Source organism: Xyrauchen texanus, chromosome 28 (genome assembly GCF_025860055.1).
Source record: "Xyrauchen texanus isolate HMW12.3.18 chromosome 28, RBS_HiC_50CHRs, whole genome shotgun sequence".
NCBI lineage: Eukaryota > Metazoa > Chordata > Actinopteri > Cypriniformes > Catostomidae > Xyrauchen > Xyrauchen texanus.
This window is the reverse complement of record NC_068303.1, coordinates 4,637,667-4,662,584: the sequence shown is the minus strand read 5'-3', so window position 1 is coordinate 4,662,584 and position 24,918 is coordinate 4,637,667. Positions and strand designations below refer to the sequence as shown.

Below are 24,918 nucleotides of genomic sequence, written 5' to 3'. Positions count from 1 at the left end.
TTTTATCATGACAATGAAACACTGTAACCCTGTAATGTAACCCCACTATTGGACATAACTTCATTGATTCATTGATTCCCAGTGTTTAAAAGAACCATCTAAGCACCTTTATTTTTCAAAGTGAACAGTAGATTTTCACCTCATAATTCATGTCCATCCCTGAAGCTCGCTCAATCACTTTGTTAACGCAGGCGACAGGAGGCGGCTCAGGCGTTGTGGCAACCGTTGGGGAGGCGGGGTCAGTGTGCTGCTGTTGGGGTGTGGCCATGGATGAAAGATTGATCACGGACTCCTCCTCCTCTTTCTGAGAGCCCACTGCTGACTGGTCGTCCATTGTGTCATTCATGACAGTCCCCAGGTGGGTTTTGTCCTGCTAAAAGACACAAACACAAACAAACAGGAATGCTGATTAGTCAGTCGAGCGTTGTTAAATATTTTGATATAAATATGTTAAATATAGTAAAAAATCCTACAAAAGCCTGATTCTGTGGTCTAAATAATTTTGCATCATTTTGCATTGATTGGAAGAAGAGCTCTGTCTTTGTGTATAACTAGCGTGAAGAACTCGGGAGTGTCTCAGGACTTTGAGACATTGAAACTTTCATCGCTTTGAGCAGCTGTTGGTTCCTCTTTAGTGGCCTTCAGCAAGAAGGTCATAAGCTCCTCAAATGACCTTTAACCCTACTAAACGACCAACCACAGAGCAGCTAATCTCACGCAAACACAAAGAAACTGAAATACAGAGAGACTGGACTGTTTGATGGGTCAATGGAGACTCACTGAAGTCACAAATGGCAAACCTCCCAAGAAATGCACAGGAGACTAGACTAGACAATTAATCCCAAAGTGTTTTTCCCAATCAAGTTTTCCATAGGGATTTCATAAAATCATTCATAAAAGCCATGAACTAAACCAACCAGCTCTGAGGTGAATCACAACACTGCACATGTACTTGATGTCTTTAATGAGGGATTGAACTACAATCCCATTAAGCATTGCAAATTACGTAATCAATAAACATAAAACTATTGATTTAAAGTTGTTGATTATAAGTTTAGAAACAATATATTTACAGTAACTAGCATAATATTCAAATATATACAAATATATAAATAAATTGAGAGTGTAGAGAGACTGATACGACTGCGTCATTCACAGCGCGTCAAGGAATTTGACAATCGCCGCAGAGCTCTTTTGCACTAAATTGGCCTAAAATGTCTGAAAGTTTTAGCTTTGTCTTTCTAATTGAAGTGCTAACTACAGTGCGTTCCCCAACTTTGCAAATTATTAAATAGATCACCTGTATGACCAGCCATACAGACATCATTTTTATAATAAATTAAAATGTTAACTATATCAAGACAATATCAATTCAAACTAATTAAATGATGGATAGAAATAGACCATGATGGAAATTTTACAATTCAGTCCATTATATATTTGTAGCGCAACCCCTGTAAATCTGAAAAAGTCAGAAAATACAATGAACAAGAACACACGTCAGGCCATGTGAGGGGAGAAACAAGCCACGTCTCTATTTATATACTATTCATGTTAAATATTATGTCACAAGCACAAAACATCAGCCAAGAGAGATTTTGTCAGAAATATGTGATCTTAAGCAGGGCTGGACTGGGAAGAGAAATCGGCCCGGGATTTTACATAGCAACTGGCCCAAAAGTCTGCATAACGCGGCGGCTCATTTTAGCTTATTGCTGCCCATTCGGCATGTTTCGCGGCCGACCCACAGGCCCGCTCGGTTGGCTCAATGGCCAGTGAACTTCAGGTAAGTTGACCTAAGCAGGAGGAATGTGAAGAATAATGTGTAATAATGTAAAAACAAAAATCTGATATTTTATGTTGTTACTTTATGTTATTGCATTTGATTCTATGGTCACTTCTGAAATGTTTTAAAAGGTAGATCCCATTAAATGTGTTAAAGATAAAGTTTACCAACGCCCCAACTTAAAGTCCCTTAATATCTACATTCAGAAGCAGACTGTTGTGCTCAATAGAGTTTTATGTTAGCAAGTCGCTAAGCTAATGTTACAGTCTGATAAGAATACAAATTGTAGTTAACGAAAACTTAAATGAAAAATAAATGAAAACATTTTCATTAACTGAAATAATAAAAATAGACACGATGACAAAAATCTGACAAAACTGAAACTAAAAGGAAACTCCAAAACGAACTAATATAAAATGTAAATCAACTTTTTTTAACACCGTATCAAGATAAATTGAATAACGTTAGATATATTTAAATAATACCAGTAAATGATTTATCTTTGGCCTTTAAATGCTAAATCTAAAATTAAAACTAACTGAACTGAAACCAAAAAATTAAGAGAAAACAAAAACTAAACTAAAACTAATGGCGCTACATCTTAAGCGCATCATTTTGACATTTCACCATAGATGGAATGTGCAGGATGATATCTTCCTTCTGTTTGAATTGTGTATCAAAATGACCAATGAAAAGTTGTTTAATCAGGCTATATGTTTAACATGTATCATGTAAGATTGTTTATGAGAAAAATATTTTTTCAATGCTCTTGAAATAATTTTTTGGAGAGACGTGTTTTTCATCAGACAGCGACGATATATTCCATTCCCTGTCAAGCAATGTCGATATAAATGAAGACAATTCATAAGAAATTGTAAATGGGTTGTTTATGCATTCGTTTCCATTTGTGTCTTACATTTTTTTGCACTTGCAGGCTGCGTTATAAAGGAAGAGTTTGATATTAAAACGTATTGAAATCTCTTTGATATCATCTGCTAGTGAAATCCCCAAAATGCAAATGCAGGAACTGAATTTAGACTTTGCGCCGAGAATAGATCTATTTCTCAGGAAAATAGCAAATTGTAATTTGTGGCACTTTTACTACCTGTGGGTATATTAAAATACAATATACCCACAGGTAACACAAGCACTCCCATGCACCCACACTTGAGCGTTTTGCTGGCAAAGAAATTGTGCTTAGAATTAGTGCCCTCAAGAAAGCTGGAGAAGATGCACGGTCGCCTAGTGCGGAGTCCAAAGTTATAAAACGAACGAAAACTAAACTAAATTATAAATTTAATTTTAAATAGACATAAAACTATATTACAAATCCAAAACTATAATAACACACAATAAATACAGATATGGGGTAAAATAGTCCATTTGCATTTAGATTAATCTGTTTTTAATTAAATTTAAGTAACACAATTTGGGATTGCTTTATTGGTGAAAGATACATATGAGACTGCCTTAGAATTTAGCCAACATAAGGTACCTTAAAAGGCAGCAAAATTTTCAGAAACACACATATGAAGCCTTAAAGTGCTGCCTAGGTAGGTGGCTCACTAGGTTTTGGAACTGAGCAACTATGAGGGAATGATTGTCTTTTTCCAGTCAAATCTCCATGACGATATACAGTAGTAGTTGTGTTGGTGGTTACCCAGCAACCTCTGGCACACAGCCCAATGCACCCTGGGAAATGCGGTCTTTTACAGAGTGCCTCATTTCCTGTTTCAAACCACAGCCCTCACTCCATTACAGCTCAACGCTCCACAAACAACTTCTTTTATTTAATTTAACTACATAAAAACAAATAGAAACGTTTGGCAAATTTGGCTTATGAGTGTCTTAGCTTATCCTACCATGAACAAGTTACTCTCTGACCCCTTGCCTTTCCTGATGACCTTTGGCTTTTGACCACAGTTATGACTAGTTTCACAAGCTTTATGATCGTGACCCAGGAGTGAATGACCTCTGAGCCCAACCTCACAGTGACCCTAAAGTCTCTTTTCCTCAAACTACTGTGACCGAGAGTGACTCAGGGTCACTCCGTTTAGACACTTTCACAAACACGAAAACAGCCTAGAAGAAAATGTTACTGCTCTTTTATAGCTCACGAGACATAATGGAGTTCTCGTTCATATTTAAGTGTCAACTTTGAATCAGATATTTTTCCTAAAATTAGTCAATTGTTGACAAACGGTAAGAATATAGAGCAATTAAATGAATGTGGATTACATATCTCTGATCATTTGGTCTTTGGAGAATTTGATGAGAAATGCAAGAGTTCATTTTTAAATCTTCTTAATAATTTTTTTTTGTTTTTAGGAATTTAAGCTCACGTTTGTAAGTGCAATAACACGTTAAAGAAGTATTTTTGGGAATATTTTGTTTTTTTACATAACTAGGTTTGTAAATAAGAAGAAAATAGTAATTACGAATGTTTCGTGAATCTGGCCCCATGAGACTTCAGCAAAAGTTTATATTTGCTCTCAATTTAATCACATTGCAGTCTGTGAGAAATATTTGAGATATTAAGAGAAACAAATGCTGCACATAAGAATAATTTAGTCACAGACAATCACAGAAAATCTAAATAACCTTTTCAGTCCAAATTTAAACTCAATGGTAAGTCATTGATAAATTAATAAATGCACCAATTTGAGACACAAAGACAAAAACAAAACTGAAATATCCACAAACTTTCCCTCTGGCTATATTGAGAATCACATACTACTATTATTAGTAATATAACTGTAGTATATAAACTACGCCATGTTTATTTTCTGTACCCATAGTATCCCCTAATAAATAAAACATGCAACAAAACATAACATGGTCACATGCAGTAGCATAATACTGTTTAAAACTGTAATCTTTGCATAATGCATAGTTTCACACAAAAAAAATAAATAGTAGGTAGTATACAATATATATTGAAGAGTATACATCAAGTAGTGAACTACTATTACATTCCAAACATACTGTAGCTTCTGTCTATATAAATATACAGAGTTGCAGTGCCTATGTTTGCTTAAAAGAGACACACACACACACACACACACACACTTATGCAAACAGCCAAAGTCTGCATATTCTGCCGCTATTCTCTATGCGCAACACACACACACACAGCAGTAAATGTACGTCTTTTCCACATACACACAATGCACACACGTACCCACACATGCTGTTGTGTCTGACCGGCAGTCCCTCTCAGGTAGCTGTGTGTATGTGTGTGTGTGTGTGTGTGTGTGTGTGACCTTTAAAAGAGACTTTTAAAACAGAAAAAGAGGCACACATGCACCAGAGCGTTTGTCTGGGAATTGTAGGTCACGTGACTCCAACTGGGCATGCTGATTGGTCAAAGAGGGTTTGCAAACACTGGCGGAGAACCAGAAGGGTGTCTGCCACAAAACACCACTGAATGAGAATGGCGCAGTGACCATGGACAAGAGAGGAACAGAAGAGTGTGAGTAGACATGTACTTAGCTATATTTTGGGGACAAGAACTGAGCTAAATCTTACAAAACCTCTTTTAGTTAGCAATTAAAAGTAGTAAATCATAATTACACTAAAGATGCATAAAGCGGACCCACTTTATCAGCTGTCTTGGTTTCATTTTTTCCATAGGGATTTTATAAAATCCATAAAAGACATGAACCAAACCAACCGGCACCGAGGTGAATCACAACATTACAAACTTTGATTTGAAGCAAAAAAGCATTTGAAAATCTGACAAAAAGACAAAAGGTACAAAACTGCGTACTTGACGTTTTTAATGAGGGAATGAACTACAATCCCATGAAGCACTGCGAATAACGTAATTAAATGTAAAACTATTAGAAAAAAACATAAAACAATTTATTTCAAGTTGTTGCTTATAAATATAGAAACAATATATATTAATGCTATTGCAATATATATATATATATATATATATATATATATATATATATATATATGCATATGTGTGAACAAGTAGTTTAAGTGTGTAGTCGTGTTTTTATTTACTCGGAGTGGTGGTGGTGTGGTAATCAGAAGGTAATCAGAAGGTCGCTGGTTCGATCTCCACAGCCAACACCATTGTGTCCTTGAGCAAGGCACTTAACTCCAGGTTGCTCCGGGGGGATTGTCCCTGTAATAAGTGCACTGTAAGTCTTTGGATAAAAGCGTCTGCCAAATGTATAAATGTAAATGTAAATGGATGCTTTTCACATCACACATCGTTTCAAAGCAGCTTTCAAGAAAAGGTCCTACTGAATAAGTGACTGAAAAAGTGCCTTAAAAATGATTGTCTTAAGGCACCCATTGAGCAAGCCAAAGGCAACTGTGGCAAGAAAAACAAAACTCCATAAGATGTAATCTAATGGAGAAAAATAACCTTGGGTGAAACCAGGCTCAGCTGGGGGAGCCATTTCACCTCTGGCTGTATGGCATGAATATAATGCCAATATTAGTTATCTATGTGTAGTGCAAGTCTTGTTTTATGTGAGTTAACTGCGTAGATGTCGGTGGGCAATGTTTAAACTAAAGGATTTTGTACGAACTGTAAGATTAAAAATTTAGGGTCTTGAAGGTCCATTCCGAATTGACTACGTAAGCTTGTGGTGTCTCATGGGAGTGAGTGCTCGCTCCAGAGCTCTTTTGGTGTGCTTTGTTCACCGCAATATTTGTATTGGTGGATCTTTCTCTGTAGGATCATGGGAAGTGTAGTTCTTCACAACAAATTTAGCTATTTAGCTAATTTTTCAAATGCAGCTGAAATAATGTGGGCTGATGTCTTCAACAGAAGTATACACCATCGATTAATGACCTCTTAGCTCATTGTAGGTCTGTTTGTAAAGGTTCATAAGTTATCGTCAAAAATCTATTCGCCTATGGAGAAAATTATCGCTTTTTTAGGGGTTTTCCACTGTGGATAGTAACTGGTACCTGATACTTTTTTAGTACCACCTCGGTTGAGGTTCCAAGAGAGCTGAGCCGATACTAAATGTGACGTCAAAATCCTGCAGATCACTGATTGGTCAGGGAGAATCGTCACTACCAGTGTCACTTGATTTCCAATACGCAACATGAACCTACTAGTTTTAAAGTTAGTAACAGCGATAGCAGTATCATTTGTTCACGTGACTTTCGAATTGTGAAAAAAAGAAATGGCTGTGCGCAAAACCACGCCGTGCTCAATAAATGAGGTGCAGACAGTCCACTCGTTAGCGAAGTGGTTCGACCAAATGGACACTATCTAAACCATCGAGCAATGGGAGGGAGAGTGCCCTGGACTCAGCCAAGATGGAGGATGGTGCATTTTGGTACGTTAACTCTATACTCTGCTTGAAAGCGTCACTTTATTTAGTTGACCAGCTACTGGAAGCTTGCTTCTAAAACAACCAGGCCAATTTAACTGTTACACTTGTGTAAACAAATCACCATGCAACAACTGCTTTATGCAGCACAATGAGCTAGTAGCTAACAGCTAGCGGTTGTGTTATTGTTTTGGTCAATTTGTGTTGTGTTTAAGATGATGTCACAGCAGTAGAGGCAGCACAACTATGAAGATCAGCCTATAATCCCACCCACATTGATGCGGCACTAAACTGCAGTGGAAATGCAAGCTCAGAAAAGTAAAGCGAGTAGAGTTGAGGCGAGTCGAACCGTAACGTGCAGTGGAAAAGTGACATTAGATAGCTAGGTAAATTAGGTCAACAACCCAGAAGAAAATATTATTGCTCAGAGGTTGCTCTTTCATAGCTCAAGAAAAAAATAAAATAATCTTTTACAGTTATATACAGTAGGTTGTCAACCAGAATAGGCTTTCTACCACCACAATCACTGCGTGAATTAGTCATAGCAGCTCTAACCCGCTAAGGGGTTCAACAGGCCATGGTTGAACACCTCAAAGCTTCTCACAACGTGACGAACGTTCAGTGTGTGGCAGTAATGCTTGTTAAGCATGTTTGGCTAACCACCATAAAAGAGAAGAACAAACGCAAGTTCACCACCAAAACATTAATTTGCTTGAGGGACACTGCAATGGATTTATTCTTAATGGGAGCATCAAATAAAATATTGTAAAATATTTTTATTCAGAATCGCAATTTTCCATTACTTTATTTGTACTGCACATTATTTTAATAAAATTTATCAACAATACATGAGTTTTCGCTACATGTATGTAAGCATGTAAAGGACGGGCAAAGAGGCGGCGGGAACCGGCTGAAGAGTAAACATAACGTTTAATGATAAACAAACATAAACATACAGACGCACGTCTCTCTCTCTCCCTTGAGCTGGCGTCGCCAGCTGCCCTTTATCTCACTCTCCCGCTGATCAGCTGATTCAGTGCCAGCCGTGCACCATCACACCACAGCCATCCTCCTCGTCACAATGTAATAATAACCAGAAACGCTATGAAGTTTAAAACTAGGTTGCATGCTTTGTTATTCATTATCAGTCTAGTAGTTTATTAGCTATAAAATTAATGTGGATAGTAAAGCTCAATGGTAAAGACAATTTGGCTTTGGAAGATTTGATAAGAAATGTTTAATTTCATATTGAGATCTCTGACATTTGATTGCACACTTTGGTATCTTGGCAAATCTGTGCACAGTTTGAGACATTGTTGAGATCTCTTCTGACACTCTAAAGGAAATAAATGTGAGAAGCAGGAGAAAAATTTAAACTTGTTGTGTTTTAGGAGAAACAATTGAGATATTCATTCATTTTTATTCTGAAATGCTCTTTGAGGGTTAGTCTGTCCTCATTACAATAAGCTTTATATAAAACAGTAGAAAGTGCATGGCATGTGCCCATTACACAGCTAAGTAAACATATGTGTGTGGGGTTTAGATTTGTTAATGTTTGATTTATTTGCTAAGAAGGGAAGGATTTTACAAGGCATTTCAAAATTGTCATGGTAACCATGCATTGAGAAAATCAGAAATCTTTAATTAGGCCACAGTTTATGACACTTAAATAAATCAGTGTGTGTGTGAGTGTGTGTGAGAGAGAGAGAGAGAGAGAGAGAGAGAGAGAAAGAGAGAGATTGTTGATTTCCAAAGTCATTTCGCTAATTATTTTAAAATAATAATGTTAGGCTTTATAGTGTCTTCATAACCTCAATCACTTTACACAAAATGTGTGCTAGTCTCCACACACACACACACACACACACACACACACGTTTGTAATTAGGCCTTTGTGAAGTAGAAGAGCAGCACTGTGCCAGATTTTGATGAGATCCAGAGGCTGAAGTAGGAGGGGCTCCTCCCTGCTGCCCTTCCCAAGAGAGGCAGCCCTGGCTGGGTGAGCTGAGGACACGGCAGTCCTTGAAAACCCCCACAGCCCTGGAGCCCCAACACACACTATACACAAAACATGGAATAAATCAGATGCCCTTTCACATCTTGTCCAAGGGCAATGTTTTGAGAATTTTAAGTAACATTAACCATTCTATTGGGTTATCCGAAGCTCCACATTTTCTAATCAGATTTTGAGAGAAAATCTGCAGAATCCGACTGCAATGCCAGTTCCAATCTGACTTGCTGCCTTTACAGAACTTCCAGGTTTTGATTGTGTCCTTTTAAACACACAGCACACACCTCTACAGGAAACAGGGCCTCACAATGTGGCCAAGCACACTACTACTACTACAAACACAAACGCCTGTGAGGCGAGTAGGCAGTGTTTTAGTGAAAACCAACCCAACTGACTTTCCACTGATGTTCACTTTCCATTCACTTTACTGGACAACTCCCTCCCCCATACACACACACACACACACACACACACAGCACAGCACATAATGCATTCAACTCATACTCAACTGATACTTCATTCTCAATAGATTTCTAAATAGTTTTCAACTCCTTAGACATACAGAAACACGTTTACTTTGCTCCCCATCTGTCTTTAAAGGTGCACTCAATAATTTTTTCCTCATTTAAAGTTTTACTCCTAAAGATATTAATAGCAATTATGAAACATACTGCATGTCAAGTCAAGTCAAGTCAAGTGGTTTTATTGTCGTTTCAACCATATACAGTTAGTACAGTACACAGCAAAACGAGACAACGTTCTTCCAGGACCATGGTGCTACATAAAAACAACAAAGGACCAACACATACAATTATGATGACTCCAGTCATATCAGTAATCCTATAAAAGCTGTTTTATTTTACATGGAGAGGGTCCTGCCATGTTCGGATAACAGGACCAGCCGAATACAACTCATTTAATCTCAGAAACTGCCCTATTATTGGCAACTGTAACTGAAAACTGTGTCTCAGGTGGTAGAGCAGGTCGGCCACTAATCGCAGGGTTGGTGGTTTGATTCCCGGCCCACATGATTCCACATGCCGAAGTGTCCTTGCGCAAGACACTGAACCCCAAGTTGCTCCCAATGGCTGGCTAGCACCTTGCATGGCAGCTCTGCCGTCATTGGTGTGTGAATGGGTGAATGAGTCACAGTGTAAAGCGCTTGAACGCTAAGGTTAAAAAGGTGCTATATAAGCGCATTTCCATTTGTATTTGAATGATGCTGCATCCACACCACTAGGTGTCAGAGTAAGTATAAGATGACATAAAAATGTACCGAGTGTACTGTTAAAGGAATGTTCCAGGCTTCATTCACAGCATTGTCCCTTTCATGCCACTCGTACCATTTTGTGTAACAAAGAAAGCATAAATAGCGGTAAATGGAAGTGGAGCGTAGTTCTAGCGGGAAGACCAGCAGGTGTACATCATCACATCATTAGATGGTTAACTCCTAGCCAATCGCACATAAGCCAATGCTTTATAAGTCCGCTCACAATCTATCACATTGCTGTTTCAGTGTGCTAACACTGCAACCTCCACCTCCCCACCACCACCAGTTGAGCCCTGTCCCGCACGGGGGTAGGCTCCTCGCCCCTGCCTCCTATCTCCGGCAGGACATGATGGTTCGAGTACAACTACCTCGGACAGCCGGACGGGGCCTACGCCAAAGAGAGAGACATCACCTACCGTTTTACATCTATCAAGTAAATGGCATCTCAAACTTGACTCAAGCCTGCGTGTCTTCCCGATAGAACTGCTCTTCCAATGGAAAATAACAGAACAGCACAATAAAAGTGTTTTAGGGCTGCATGAAAATGATGAAAATGATAATCATGATTATTTTGCTCCAAATTTTTATCTCGATTATTAATCACGATTATTTTATGTAATATGAAAACATTTTACATTTTTATTAAAAGGCTGCACAATTAAAAAAAACTAATAATAATAATAATACTGTTGCCACTGCACAGATATAAATTCTAAAAGATTAAAAAACATAAAATTACATAAAACATTCGCATTCATGTTGAACAAGTTCAAACAAGTAAATGATTCCTTTTGAACAAAATTAAGTCATGTTTTGCCAATAGAAAGAGTTACTGCCTGCTCTTATCTCCTCCTTGGTCCAGAAAACACTAGTGCCTTGGGGTTACTATAGATTTGTTTAGATGCTTGTAATGAATAGACATATTTGGAATTACGCAAATGTGCAACTGAAGTAAATCTGGAGCGCTTTAAATGCAATACGGTAAGCACACATTATATGTCACATTAGTGATACGCATGAACCGAACTCAGAGCACAGCTGTTCTGTATATAACATACATAATCAAAGCACAAGATGGAATTAATTTAATGCGCATCGAGCACAGAACCGCTCTGACACTGCTGGAACACCGTATCAGAATTATGTGTGTAAAACGCTGGAGAGTGGTGCGCGAGACAAACCGTATTTCAGAGCATGCTCGAAAGTGAAACAGTGATTGTTCAGTGGAGAACTTCTGAAGAGAGTGTGATTGCTCAGTTAAGGGGAAAATGGACTACAAAAGAGCTTGTGATACGGTCTATCATCTGTAGCCAAAACGTTAAAAACATATTTTTTGTACTAAACATATAATTCAAATTACACCCAGGGGATAAATTGGGTCGAAGCGGTACTATGATAAAAAGAAAACAGTTCAAATTTACAGCTCAAATAACACACGTTTTAAAGAGGAAGAATTGGAGCACATAATAACATATGGATTTACCACTGGAGTCATATGGATTACTTTTATGCTGCCTTTATTAGCATTTTGGAGCTTCAAAGTTCTGGTCACCATTTACCTGCATTGTGTACGGACCTACAGAGCTCAAATATTCTTCAATAAATTTTCATTTGTGTTCAGCAGAAGAAAGAAAGTCATACACATCTGGGATGGCATGGGGGTGAGTAAATGACGAGAGAATTTTCAATTTTGGGTGAACTATCCCTTTAATCCGGAACATTCCCTTAAAAACTGATAGTCTCTCTCACCTTATCTTTCCTCCAGCGGGCGAGCAACTCCTCCCTTTCTTTGCGACTGATGTGATAAGGGTCTCCAGCCTGGAAGGTCTCTCTCTGTACGGGTTGTCTCCTCAGATTGATGTCCCAGCCTTGTCGGGCCCTCTGACGGCCTCCATCACTCTACAAGACAAAAACAAAACTCTCTTAAACACAACTACTAGCTCTCAACTATATATATACAGTGGAATCCAAATATCTGAGACCACTAGTAAAAATGCTTCTATTTTGAACTTTTCTTTGTTTTGAATTCTTTAGAATACGTCAAAAAGCGTTGCAGCAAAAGTAAACATTTTCTGGAATTTTGGAATGCTGATTTCACTGTGTTATCTGATGAAGTGTAAACTCTAGTGTGTAGGCACTCTTATTCACTACATATGTTAATGGAAAACTCGCCTGTAATGTGTTAAACAGTCTGTAAACACATTTCACTGGCGTGTTACAACTTACAGCAACCATCCCGGCCAACTCAAAGCTTTACACGTTTGTCTCTGACATAAAGACATGAACACACAGCCTGCAATTCCATCTGCATGTTCTCATGTTCTTTGTGTGCACGTAATCTACTTCCTGTTAGCTATGCCACTCGCTTGACTTCATCTTTTAGCAAGAGTAGATTAATCAATCACAGATGCTCAGTAATGTATTAACTAGACCTGTCTGAATCATCTGACCGGACCAAGTTAACCAGTTAGTTTAAGTTTAACTAGTTTCCATAGCAAACACAATCAAATACATGGATTCAGATTTTTCCTTTGACCTTTCAAAGGAGTCATATCATAAGGAATGAAATTTCTCCTCACCTCTCCTCTGCTGGTGTCACTACCGGTGTCGTCGTCCTCCACATCTGAAACACAAACACTGAAGTTATTCACCCAGTATGCGAATACATGCAAACTTCCCTACAATATAGAATGCCAAAGCAGTGTCAAATGTGTAATACGTTCAAATCCCCATTTATTATAAAACAGTAGACGAGAAATACCTGGAGAAATCCGCTGAACCAGGAGAGAAGTGCGCATCCATTGGACACTTTACTATACCGTAATGCCACGGGAACTGCAGGGACGTCAAATTAAAGATGCTTTAAGCAATTTTAGCCATTCTAGAATTTCCACAACTGAGCCGTTTGATTAGCCACACCCCCTCTTCCTGAAACACTGCATTCCAGATCCCAAATATGCTTTTTTGAGACCGACATCCAGTAGAAGTGGTTGTCAAAAACTGTAGCAAAATAGCACCCTCAACTGACAAGTGTTTTGAACAACATGGCATAAAAATGGCATTAAGCCTCAATAATTCACTGCAACTACAATACTATGCAAACGCATAAAACGATTGACAGGCAGAAAGCATTAGAGACCGTGGCCCACTTTCTTTTTTGTAGTTACAGAGGAATTTCCCCCTTTTTCACCCCAATTTTGAATGTCCAATTCCCAATGCGCTTTTAAGTCCTCGTGGCCACGTAGTGACTCACCTCAATCCGGGGGGCGGTGGACGAATCCCAGCTGCCTCCGCGTCTGAGACCGTGAACCCGCCGCGCACCTTATCACGTGGCTTGTTGAGCGCATTGACACGGAGACATAGCACATGTGGGGGCTTCACGCCATCCACGCTCAACTCACCACGCGCCCCACCGAGAACGAACCACATTGTAGCGACCACGAGGAGGTTACCCCATGTGACTCTACCCTCCCTAGCAACCGGGCCAATTTGGTTGCTTAGGAGACCTGGCTGTAGTCACTCAGCACACCCTGGGATTCGAACTAGCAAACTCCAAGTGTGGTCACCAGCGTCTTTACCACTGAGCAACCCAGGCCCCCAAAGTATTCAACATTTTAAAAAACGGCGGATAACCTGTTTTGATTTGGATGACTCTTTTTAACTGTAAGTCTTTTATATATATATATATATATATATATATATATATATATATATATATATATATAAATTGTACTAGTTTAACAAAATCAGAATGTATTATTTTCAGAGTAGTTATCACTACGTCATACTTTCGGCTCACGAGACAATGCCTTTGTCTAGGGCCACGTCCACACTTGCACATATTTTATTTTTTTTAAAACGTTGATTTCGCTACTTTTTTTTGTTTTGCTCTCATCTTCACTGGAATGGCGTGTTCCTCCACCGAACGAAACATCCCTTATAAACAGCCGAGAAGAAGTATGTTTAATCAAAACAGATTAATGACCTCTTCACCAAGCTCCTAATAGTATTTCGAACTTTGTATCACATTTTGGACAGCACGTTAGACTGGTCTCACCAAGCTATAGACAGGTGACTCACGTTGTTCTGGGTGCTCGAGTTTCCGTCGCCCTCGTTTCTTCCGAGGAGTGGATGGGGCGGAGTCTTCATCTGGTCCAGGGGGAATGTCTGAGCCATTGTGGTGGGCAGAGTCAGGGGAGGAGTCATTCCGCTCAAGGTTTTTCTGTGAAACCCGCCTCTCTGTTTCGCCGTTACACCCAGTCTGCTTCATACAGGCCACGCGGCCGCAACTATCCACCTGTCAGAACAGAGAAAGCAGATGAGGTGGCGGAATCAAACAAGTGACTCTTTGAATGCTGCACAGATTCAAATGTCAGTGCTGGGTGATATGAGTGTGTATGCATGTCTTAGAGCGGACAAAAGTCATTATATGAATGTTCATGCAACAGGGACTTGGGGGACCTTCTAACAAGGTACATTACACAAATTTATTTTACTAATTATATTTTATTACTTTTTAATAATTTTGGTCACATTTTGGCTTTTTAAAAATGAACTAATCCCTGTATTCAATCAATAAATAAGATATTTTATTTCACATATAATTTTTTATTACATGGTTATTGTTTAAGTGCATAATTTGTACTATTTGCAAGAATTTACATTCATTTGTTGAACATGTACTAAAACCGGTAATGTCCCTATACGAAAACCTGCATTTCTGTAAAGAGCGTCTGTAAATGAGCACGTGTTAAAGAGAGGACTCGAATGCTTTATCTCATCTGTGCCATGCAGGATTCTAATTAAATGTTTATTTCAATTTTTTTGATCAACAACTGACTATAAAGAACAGAAAGGATATTAAAAGAGACATTAATCAATGACAAATGTGTCGCTTGGATCTCGTCTTTGGACACTCGGAACAACTTTGTCTCTCAAAACCCTGTGAAAGGATCTCACCCCATACGACACAATTACTGATAAGTGAAATGTAAACATTTACTATCCAAATATATACATTTGTCGCATGGCGCGAATTTTGGTGAGTGTGAATTTTTCTCATTGTAGTGAAGGGTTGCGCTTTGAGTAAAAGATAGATCTTGGGATGTAAGAATCGATCACGATGCATCGTAAACTCGATATTTTAACCCACCCCTAGTCACGCCCCAAGGCAAAAATTTATTCCCGGAGCGGGCTTTAAGCTTTGGCAACAAAGTCCGATTCCCAACACCTCGGAATCGAAGAATCGATGCTTTATGGAATCGACTCCCAGCCCTAATTATAGATGTATTCTTAACTTTTCATAAGCATTCATGACCTCTTCATAAGTACTATACTATAACTACTATAAATGAGCAGGAAATAAATTAAATGTTTAGAAGGTAGGGTGCTGTTCTCTGGGACGTCCTATGGTGTGATGCTGTCTGCTAACTTTATGATGAACAATAAAACTTCTCTTTGGTTCAGTACAGCGAGGGCTGGTGTGAGTTTTACTACTGTCTGTGAATTAATGGATGCCAAACACACACGCTAAACATGAATGCACACAATACACACATATGCATGAATGAATGCAGTCACACACACACACACACATTTGAGTGGTTGCTGGTTTAATTAGTGGGAATGGTGTTGGGTTACGACTCACTTGGACTGCTACTGATTTCTTTAATCAACAGGTGAGAAACTCTATAAACCTCAAATGGACTACAGGTGTTTCAAACCCTAGCGCGCACACACATTCTTCATTCATTCCCTTTGGATAATGACTAAGGCCGAAACATACTATACACAAGTACATGAAGGCAAACGCTTCTAGCAAATCAAGCAAGCTATATGCAAGAACATGCAACAAAAACGCAACAGTCGCTCTCTCCAATTCACTGTAATCCAACTTGATTTCAATCTGACCCGGTGCTTTCCCCACCCTCAAAAAACTTAGTATGCATTCCGTCAAAAATTGTACGCCATCCATCAAACGCTCCAGCGCAGCTTTCTGTAGTTCTTAACGAGCATTAGCGTGAACTAGTGTTGTCACGATACTAGAATTTCTAACTTCGATACGATACCTTGAAAAATATCGATATTCGATACCATTTTCGATACCACAGAGAAAAAAACTGCCACAATATTAAGAGGGTAGAACTGTCTAGAACATGACAATGAGGTATATTTTACATGAACAAAATGTCCTGAGGTATTGCACTTGTTCAAAAGCCTCTCAGATTGCCATACATTCAAAAACCAATAAAGTGCAAGTAAATAAAAAGTGCAATCTTTTGTATTTCCAAGTCAAATCAAATCCAATCTCAATGTCAACAAAAGATACTTAAACGTCAAGGGGGGGGTTGGGGTTGACTAGCTTTCATAAGGTCTCTCGCTCTCTCCCTCTCTGCCGTGCACGCGCTATGTATGTTGTGTGCGCGCTATCTATGTTATGCGTGCAGTATGTTCTGTCTCGCATGTGCGCTATAGATTCCGGGAGATTTGAACTAAATTGCGGGCATCAGGGAGAAGCTATCAATATGCGGGAGACTCCCAGAACTTCCGGGAGACTTGGGATGTCTGGCTTCATATCAAAAATATTTCCAGATAGCACTCCTGCTGTGTTCTTTATCAAACAAAACTGGTCGCTGGGCGCCGCGATGCACTCGCGATCTTTACATTCACTTCACTTTTGCTATTTAACCAGAGCGAATGAGAGGAGTGCGAGTGTGTGTGGTGTTTGTCAACGCGCCTTTGGAGAGAAGTGAAAGTGACAGCTCGGCTAGTATCGATACTTAGGGAAATTAGTATTGGTACCGTTCAGATATTTCAGTATCGATATTTATCGAAATATCGATATTTTTGACAACACTAGCGTGAACTGTCTTCTACTGTTATCGAGGAGCACGTTTGAAGAGAATTCCCTGGGAATGGTGTGAGCGCTCCCTTAGAAAAGATTTTGCATTCCCTCTTAATAGTTATGCATTCACCCGCAATTATTTTGAGTTCCTTCGCAATACCTTTATCGATGCCGAAAATGAAACATGGTTTTACTACAGTAACCCATTGGTATCACGAGGGAACGCTAAACTATTTCAGAAAATAAATTCTCTCCCTGTCCTCTAATTGGCTGCTTTGATTTGCAACCTATAACGGAGGAATTTTAACTAAATAACAAATAACATTTCAGTCTGTTCTTAATGCAAATCTATTGTACGCTTAAGAAGGCTTGGAATCTAACACACAAGACATATGGACTACCTCATAATAATTTTATGATGCTCTGTTGTCGTTTTTGGAGCTTGACAACCGCTGGTCACTGCATGCTTTCATTGTATGAAGAAAAAGCAACATGAACATTCTAGAACACATCTTCTAGATAACAGTATCAAGAAGTTCACATGCATGCTGAACACTTGTTGGCTGATTGTTTTTCTTCACTTAGCCAAAAAGTTTTTTTTATTGACTTTTAAAGAACTTCATATGGAGGCACAATTTATATTTTTTCTTCAAATTAATTCCAAGTAATTTCAAGACCTTAGATCAAAAGGTCTTTAAGATCCTGCGAAACATTCAGTCAAGTGTGTCCACACTTTTGACTCGTACTGTACATGAGTGTTTCATTCCTATTAGAGCAGATACTGTACAAACCTTCAGCATCTGTTCTTGCACAGAAAAGCTGTAATCTCTGAGATCAGTTATTTTCCTCTAAAATGGCTAACGAGACATCCAAACAAACTTACCATCATCAGAGACCTACTGGCGACAAAACACGACACCTCCTCTCTCTTTGGCTAACTCTACCTGCCTCTGCATCTGTCTGTCTGTCCTCCACACTTTCTGTCTCCCATCTAGTCATGTGACCACATTTTCAGCAGCCACAGTTTCCTGTTCTTCTCATAGAGTTTGTTTAAAGGTGGCATCATGCTCCAAGCACTGCGTAGGGGGCCGCAAGGGTTGCAAGTTCAGTCACAGATGTAGCGATGCCTGACGGCTAATGATTAGAGAGTGTGACACACTAGCGGAACTTTAGTGAGCTAATGAATTGAGTAATGTAAGTTTCTGTCTGTGTGTACACTTCATTTTGGGCTTTAAAAAATTGTTAATTCAAAAAAGGAAAATAATAAACAACATTCATAAATAAAAACAAATACCCAACTAATAAAAATGTTATTATTTATAATTATATTATATATAATTATGTTATTTATAATTAAAATAATTATATTATGGATAAATGATTCATATTATTATTATAATATTGTTTTTACATAATAAAAAATATTTTATATTATGTTAATAATTTAAATATATATATATTTTATTTTATTAATATAATATACAAATATTTTTAATTATATAAAATAAAATTACAATAATAATCATACAACTTATTAAAAAAATGAACCAAATTATAAAATAAATGTATAATAATTATAAAAATATAATATAAAATATATTAATTTTATAATATTTATAAGCATAAAATAAATATACATTTTACACAGATATATTATACAATTATTATATTTTATTTTATAATAATTATAATAAAGTTATGTATATATATTATTTAGAATTATTTTACTTATACTTATATTATGTATTAATATTTTATATATAGTTATGCTATATCTCATTTAAATTATATTTGTATTATTTATAAATGATTAATAATTATACTTTTATTGTAATATAATAACAAACATATTATATATATATATAAAAAATATATATATATATATATATATATATATATTTTTTTTATAATTGCATTAATTAAAACATTTCTGATTAAATAATAATAATAATAATTCTATATTAATACTTTTTTTAAAATTATAAAACCAATATTTAGGTTGTTATCCACTGATATACTTCCCCTCCACTGCAGCTCTTAAATCTAATTGCCAATTCCACATTTTCGAACTAGCAAGTTGCTTTAGGTTACTACACATGAAATGGCAATGACGCCAAACCTGTTGTCAAACCCGTTTCTAATTTTGTGATTGTTAAAAGTGATTAAAATTCATTTTAATTTATAATATCATGCAAGACTCTATGGAACATTAATTGAGTTTATTTGTCCTTTTTGGAGCTTGACAGCCTTGGTCACTGTGAACTGTCCTTGTATGTGAAAGTGTAAAACATTTTCCATTTTCATGGAAAAAATAACAGCATACAGGTTTGGTTTGGTTATTTACAGGTAAATAATGATGCAATTTCTATTTTGGGGTGAACTATCCCTTTAATCATACATAAAAAGCATGTATCTTGTATCTCATGAGGTGTTTGCTCAACAGTTGGTTTTGTGTTATGTATGTGTTGATGTACATTATGTGTCAATCAGCAGTGTATGTTTGTGTGAACTCACAATTGGTGCTTTGCGTTTCCGAGCGGGCCGTCCGACTCTCCGTGTCGGTGTGTCTTTTTCACTCTTTTCCTGTGTGACCTCACACACTTCCTGTTTCGCCTCTGGACTCTAAAACAAGGAAACAAACGTTAGAATAACAACAAAACACACAAACTCACTCTCTGTTTCTCTACTGTGAATGTCTGTGCTAGTCTCAAGGTTATCCTAGGAGTAAACATTCTCTCTCTTTCTTTTTATTGGTATTATTTAACAAAAAAATAAATAAAAATAGATTGTTACATTTCCTGAAGAAAATGTGAGTGGCCGTGTAAACGTCACCACAATGATTCTAGGGTGTTGTGGGTGGTTGCTAGGTTTTTGCTTACTGGCCAAAATCAAAACAGTCCATCCCCAAGTCTTTATGATATTCTGGTCTCTATTTATGGCTCAGTTCCCTCCTTCAGTGTTAAAGTTTTTTTGTTAACCTGAAAATAGTACATTTGATCACACATTTCTTCAACAAAACGCATGATTTGAGGTATAATTTTTGTCTTTAGTACAGTGTGAGATTAGTTATGCACTGACGTGTAATACTTAAGACAAGGGGTTTGTTCAAATCACTAACACCAAATATGAGTAATAGCTTTTTTTTAATAGTAATAGTAATTTATTTTAAGGACTTATATGCATATTTAGCACTGCTCTTAATATTATTACTTATGTAGTAAGCACAGATTCACACACACACACACACACACACACACACACACACACACACACACACACACACACACACACACACACAATCCATCTAAACTCTCTCTGGGATCCAGTTGGATGTCGGAGACAGCGGTTACTAAGGTGAAAATACTGCTTAGCAACTGTCTCCAGGAGGTCATGATGCTGCTCTGCTGAATAAACCATGAGGTCATTTCCCTGGCAACAATCCTATCAGCCATGTGTCGACTGAGGTTTTTTATTTACTAGTCTTATCACACACACACAGACACCATGAGAGCAAACCACACACACGTGGAGATTTATGAACTTGCGGGTCTCTATCTCCTAAATTACTCTGGCTTAACCTTTGAAACTAGATGAAGTTAAATCAGTTCCCACAGGTCAAGGGTCACCAATGTGTGTGTGTAACCTACATGTCTGGATGTTTATAGTCATTAAATATCAACCAAAAATGGAACATTCTGTCATTATTTAACCTCATGTTGTTCCAAATGTTTCCATTGAACAAAACATTTTAAAGATTGTGCTGTTTGTTTTCCAAATTACACTGAAAGGGAACTGAAGGTTTCAAGCTTCAAAAAGTATGCAATAGCATCATAGAAGTAATCCATATGAATCATGCCCTATATTTTGAGTCTTCCAAAGCCAGTGAGAAACAGATCAAAATTTTAGTCATTATTCACTGAATATCACGATCCGCCATAGCTCTCAGTTCATGAACGCAATGTCAGATTTGTGACAAATAGTTCTTTTGAGTCTGATGTTTTCAATGATTGATTCGTTTCACAAAACTGATCCGTCTGGTTGCTTGAGTTCACTATGGCTTGTGAAAAATGTGTAATCCATACCAGCTCTTCACAAGAGCAAAATCTAGCTGATAAAATATTTAATATCAAAGCATAACTGGAAAAATATATGTTTTACTAAAGAGTGTAGAAAATGTAAAATCTATGACTACTGTGTACTTAACTCTTTCCCCGCCAAACACAGAATTTTCCGGGTATCCGTGTTTTAGGTGGTAAGGAAGACCCGCGCGCATGTTTTGAAAGAGTATGCAACTCTTTGATCAAAGAAACAGACTGCGATCGTCTCAAACGTGAAGTGGAACACCATACTAATACTAAAGCACTTGTTTGATAAAAATGCCTTTTTCTCAGCTTTTTGTCCGAAATGTTGTTTTTGACAAAACCTACCTCTGTTCAAGTGGCAATAAAAAAAGAACAAATGAAGATAAAATAAAATCGTTTTTTTTTTTGCCTAAAAGCAGAGGCTCAGATCTTTATTTTGATATAAAGCATCTTCATATATTCATGGAAGAAAATATTCTGCGGGCCATTAAAGTTTAGCGAAAATCGTCAAAAACCCTGGCGGTGGCTGGCAACTTTTTTTAAAAACGCTGGCGGGGAAAGAGTTAAGCATTTAATACAATATACATATAATGTGCATATGTGTTGCTGCATTGTACTTCTATTTCAAGTACCTGCATTTAATTACATCTGTAAACCTTAACCCCTAACCCAACCCTTACATTTACATTTATGCATTTGGCAGACGCTTTTATCCAAAGCGACTTACAGTGCAATTATTACAGGGACAATCCCCCCGGAGCAACCTGGAGTTAAGTGCCTTGCTCCAGGACACAATGGTGCTGGCTGTGGGGATTGAACCAACGACCTCCTGATTAACAGTAATGTGCTTTAGCCCACTACACCACCACCACTCACTCCTTACAGCAAATCCAAATTCGAGAATTGTGCAGAACAATATGTAGTTACACAATGAATAAATTGTTTTGTTTGTATTTTAATGTTAGCTCAAAGTAGTTAAAGACATGAAATGGGACCTAAAATGTTGTTAATTTCTAAAACACAAAATTATACACTGGCAGCAAAAAGTTTGGAATACTGTACAGATTTTGCTCTTATGGAAAGAAATTGGTACTTTTATTCAGCAAAGTGGCATTCAACTGATCACAATGTATAGTCAGGACATTAATAACTTGAACAATTACAATTTGAAAAACGTTTCAGAACTTCTTAAACTACTTCAAAGAGTTCTCATCAAAAAATCTTCCATGTGCAGCAATGACAGTTTTGCAGATCCTTGCCATTCTAGCTGTCAGTTTGTCCAGATACTCAGGTGACCTTTCACCCCACACTTCCTGCAGCACTTGACATAGATGTGTCTGTCTTGTCGGGCACTTCTCACACAACTTACAGTCTAGCTGATCCCACAAAAGCTCAATGGGGTTTAGATCCATAACACTCTTTTCCAATTATCTGTTGTCCAATGTCTGTGTTTATTTGCCCACTCTAACCTTTTCTTTTTGTTTTCTATATATATATATATATATACGTTTTGGATAAAAGCATCTGCCAAATCCATAAATGTAAATGTAAATTTAAATATAAGACATGCCAGTCTATAATCATATTGCATAACTCAAAAATAAATAAAGACAATGTTAAGCTTCATTTAATGAACCAAATATCTTTCAGCTGTGTTTGATATAATGACAAGTGATTTTCTAGTACCAAATGATCATTTTAGCATGATTACTCAAGGATAAGGTGTTGGACTGATGGCGGCTGTCTAGATTTTATCAAAAATGACTTATTTCGAACAGTGATGGTGCTGTTTTTTACATCAGTAATGTCCTGAATATACATTGTGATAAGTTGAATGCCACTTTGGTGAACTACACAAGTCTACTCAAAGATGTTTTCATTTTAAAATGCATACGTTTCACTAAGTTTATGCTTCTCATCCACACTGGAACAGCGTTTTCATCCACTAAAAACTGAAACGCTCTCCATAACTGCATACTTTGGTAAACGATGGCGTTAGGAAAATGGATTAGTGTGGATGTGACTATAGAATATCATTTAGCAGTATATTACAGAATCAGTATCAGTGTGGTGCATATACTGTATACTGTCTTGACCAAACATACAGAATTTATTTAAGTGCAAGGGCTTATGGGTATTCTACACAGCTGCACTTCAGTAATTGATCATTTTGAGTTTGTAGTACTCAAAGTCAAAGTTTAAAGAACAAATATATTTCAATTATGATCCCAAAATGTGACATTTCAAGGACTGTTTAATTAGGACCACTTGATATTTTTATGACAATGTTTAGACAGAACGATAACATAATTAAAACAGAGTTAACATTTTTTATTTCAGATAACTATTAGTATTTGCTATAGTCTTATTTTTTATGTGACATCACATTATAACTGTGTTATTAACTGTGGGATGATTTAGAAAAGTCTTTTATGATAATATAGAAGAAAAGGGGTAGTAAACGCTGTACTACAGGTTTGTGGGTAAGTTGTAAGAGTAGTAAACACATGACTCCAAATACTACACATCAAAAATAGCAGCGTTTTGAAAGAGAATAGTAAGAAATTACATCAGAGCATTGAGACAGGTTTTGTCTGGTTTTGTCATCTTCAGATTATTTCTGTCGTCAGCGGGTTATTTTGGGCCACTGCTGTTGCCAAGCAACCAGACAGGGGCCGAGAACAAGAGGAAGTTCCCTGGTGAAATGAATCTATTGGGTCCAGCGCCTCTCTTTCTCTCTCTCTCTCTCTCTCTGTTTTTCCTTCCACGTCCTCTACCCTCCATCTAGAATACTACACACACATTCACAGCTGAAATGACTAAACATTTTCAGTGATGTTTCAATGATGACTCAAATTCTGATCCGGAGTCCAAAATCATCACGCTTCAGCATAGGGGTGTCAAAAGTACCGGAACTTTGGTAACAAGTCCATACTAAAATAAAAAAAATGTCACGATCAGAGACTGAAAACATTTCAAGCAATGAAAACAAACTTCCATTTGTTCCGGAGTGATAACAATGTGCTTTGATTCTGAAGGAAAACTGCAGCGTCACACATTTCTTTGCCTTAATGCACCTTCTGTGACATGCTGAAGACCTTTTAGACAATTATCTATAATAACTATGTATACACGCACGATTAATCCAGATGATAGGAAAAATAGAGGTAAAAAGCACATTTCTCAGTTGTTTTCAAGTCTTCACTAAATTACTGTTAGATATGATGCATTGATACAGATGTAATGCTGCCGAGTCTGACTGAGAAGCAGATCAATAATTAAAACAAACAATTTTCGGCCCCAAAAAAAATGAGTTTTCATGAAACGTATTTTGATTTTAGTCGCTGGTCACAATACCAGTGTTTCTGTGCCGGTAGTACCGAGCACTGACTCAATTCGATATCCGCACTGTCTGACTGACACAAGACTGCTTTCAAATGCTCACACACGAATTTGACATATTTGGGGGGAAAAATAAATGCACAATTAATCTAATTAAAATCGCGATGGGTCCTAGTGTGACTATTAAACCGCAAAAGAATGTAATTTAATTAAATAGATATTTTGTCTGCAATACTATACAGTATTTTGTTTGCAAGTTGAATCCGGCTTTTATTTT

At 37.4% G+C, this 24,918-nt stretch overlaps 1 protein-coding gene and 1 long non-coding RNA gene across 3 annotated transcripts in view; one reads left to right on the top strand and one right to left on the bottom strand.

Annotated features, from left to right (window-relative positions):
* Positions 1-24,918, bottom strand: part of dnmt3aa (DNA (cytosine-5-)-methyltransferase 3 alpha a) — a 55,871-nt gene that overhangs the window by 22,560 nt on the left and 8,393 nt on the right. Inside the window, exons 3-7 of one of the 2 annotated variants that reach the window (XM_052095731.1) lie at positions 19,732-19,839; positions 14,454-14,670; positions 12,953-12,996; positions 12,123-12,272; positions 140-373 (exon numbers count right to left, since the gene is read on the bottom strand). In XM_052095731.1, the coding sequence (XP_051951691.1) occupies positions 140-373; positions 12,123-12,272; positions 12,953-12,996; positions 14,454-14,670; positions 19,732-19,839 (753 nt within the window). Of the gene's footprint in view, positions 1-139; positions 374-12,122; positions 12,273-12,952; positions 12,997-14,453; positions 14,671-18,100; positions 18,167-19,731; positions 19,840-24,918 lie in introns of those variants that run through there. The other variant, XM_052095732.1, reaches the window with a different exon arrangement.
* On the top strand, positions 5,214-12,273 carry LOC127621938 (uncharacterized). The gene is made up of 3 exons (XR_007967921.1): positions 5,214-5,258; positions 11,998-12,034; positions 12,139-12,273. It is a non-coding gene; the product is annotated as an uncharacterized LOC127621938 (long non-coding RNA).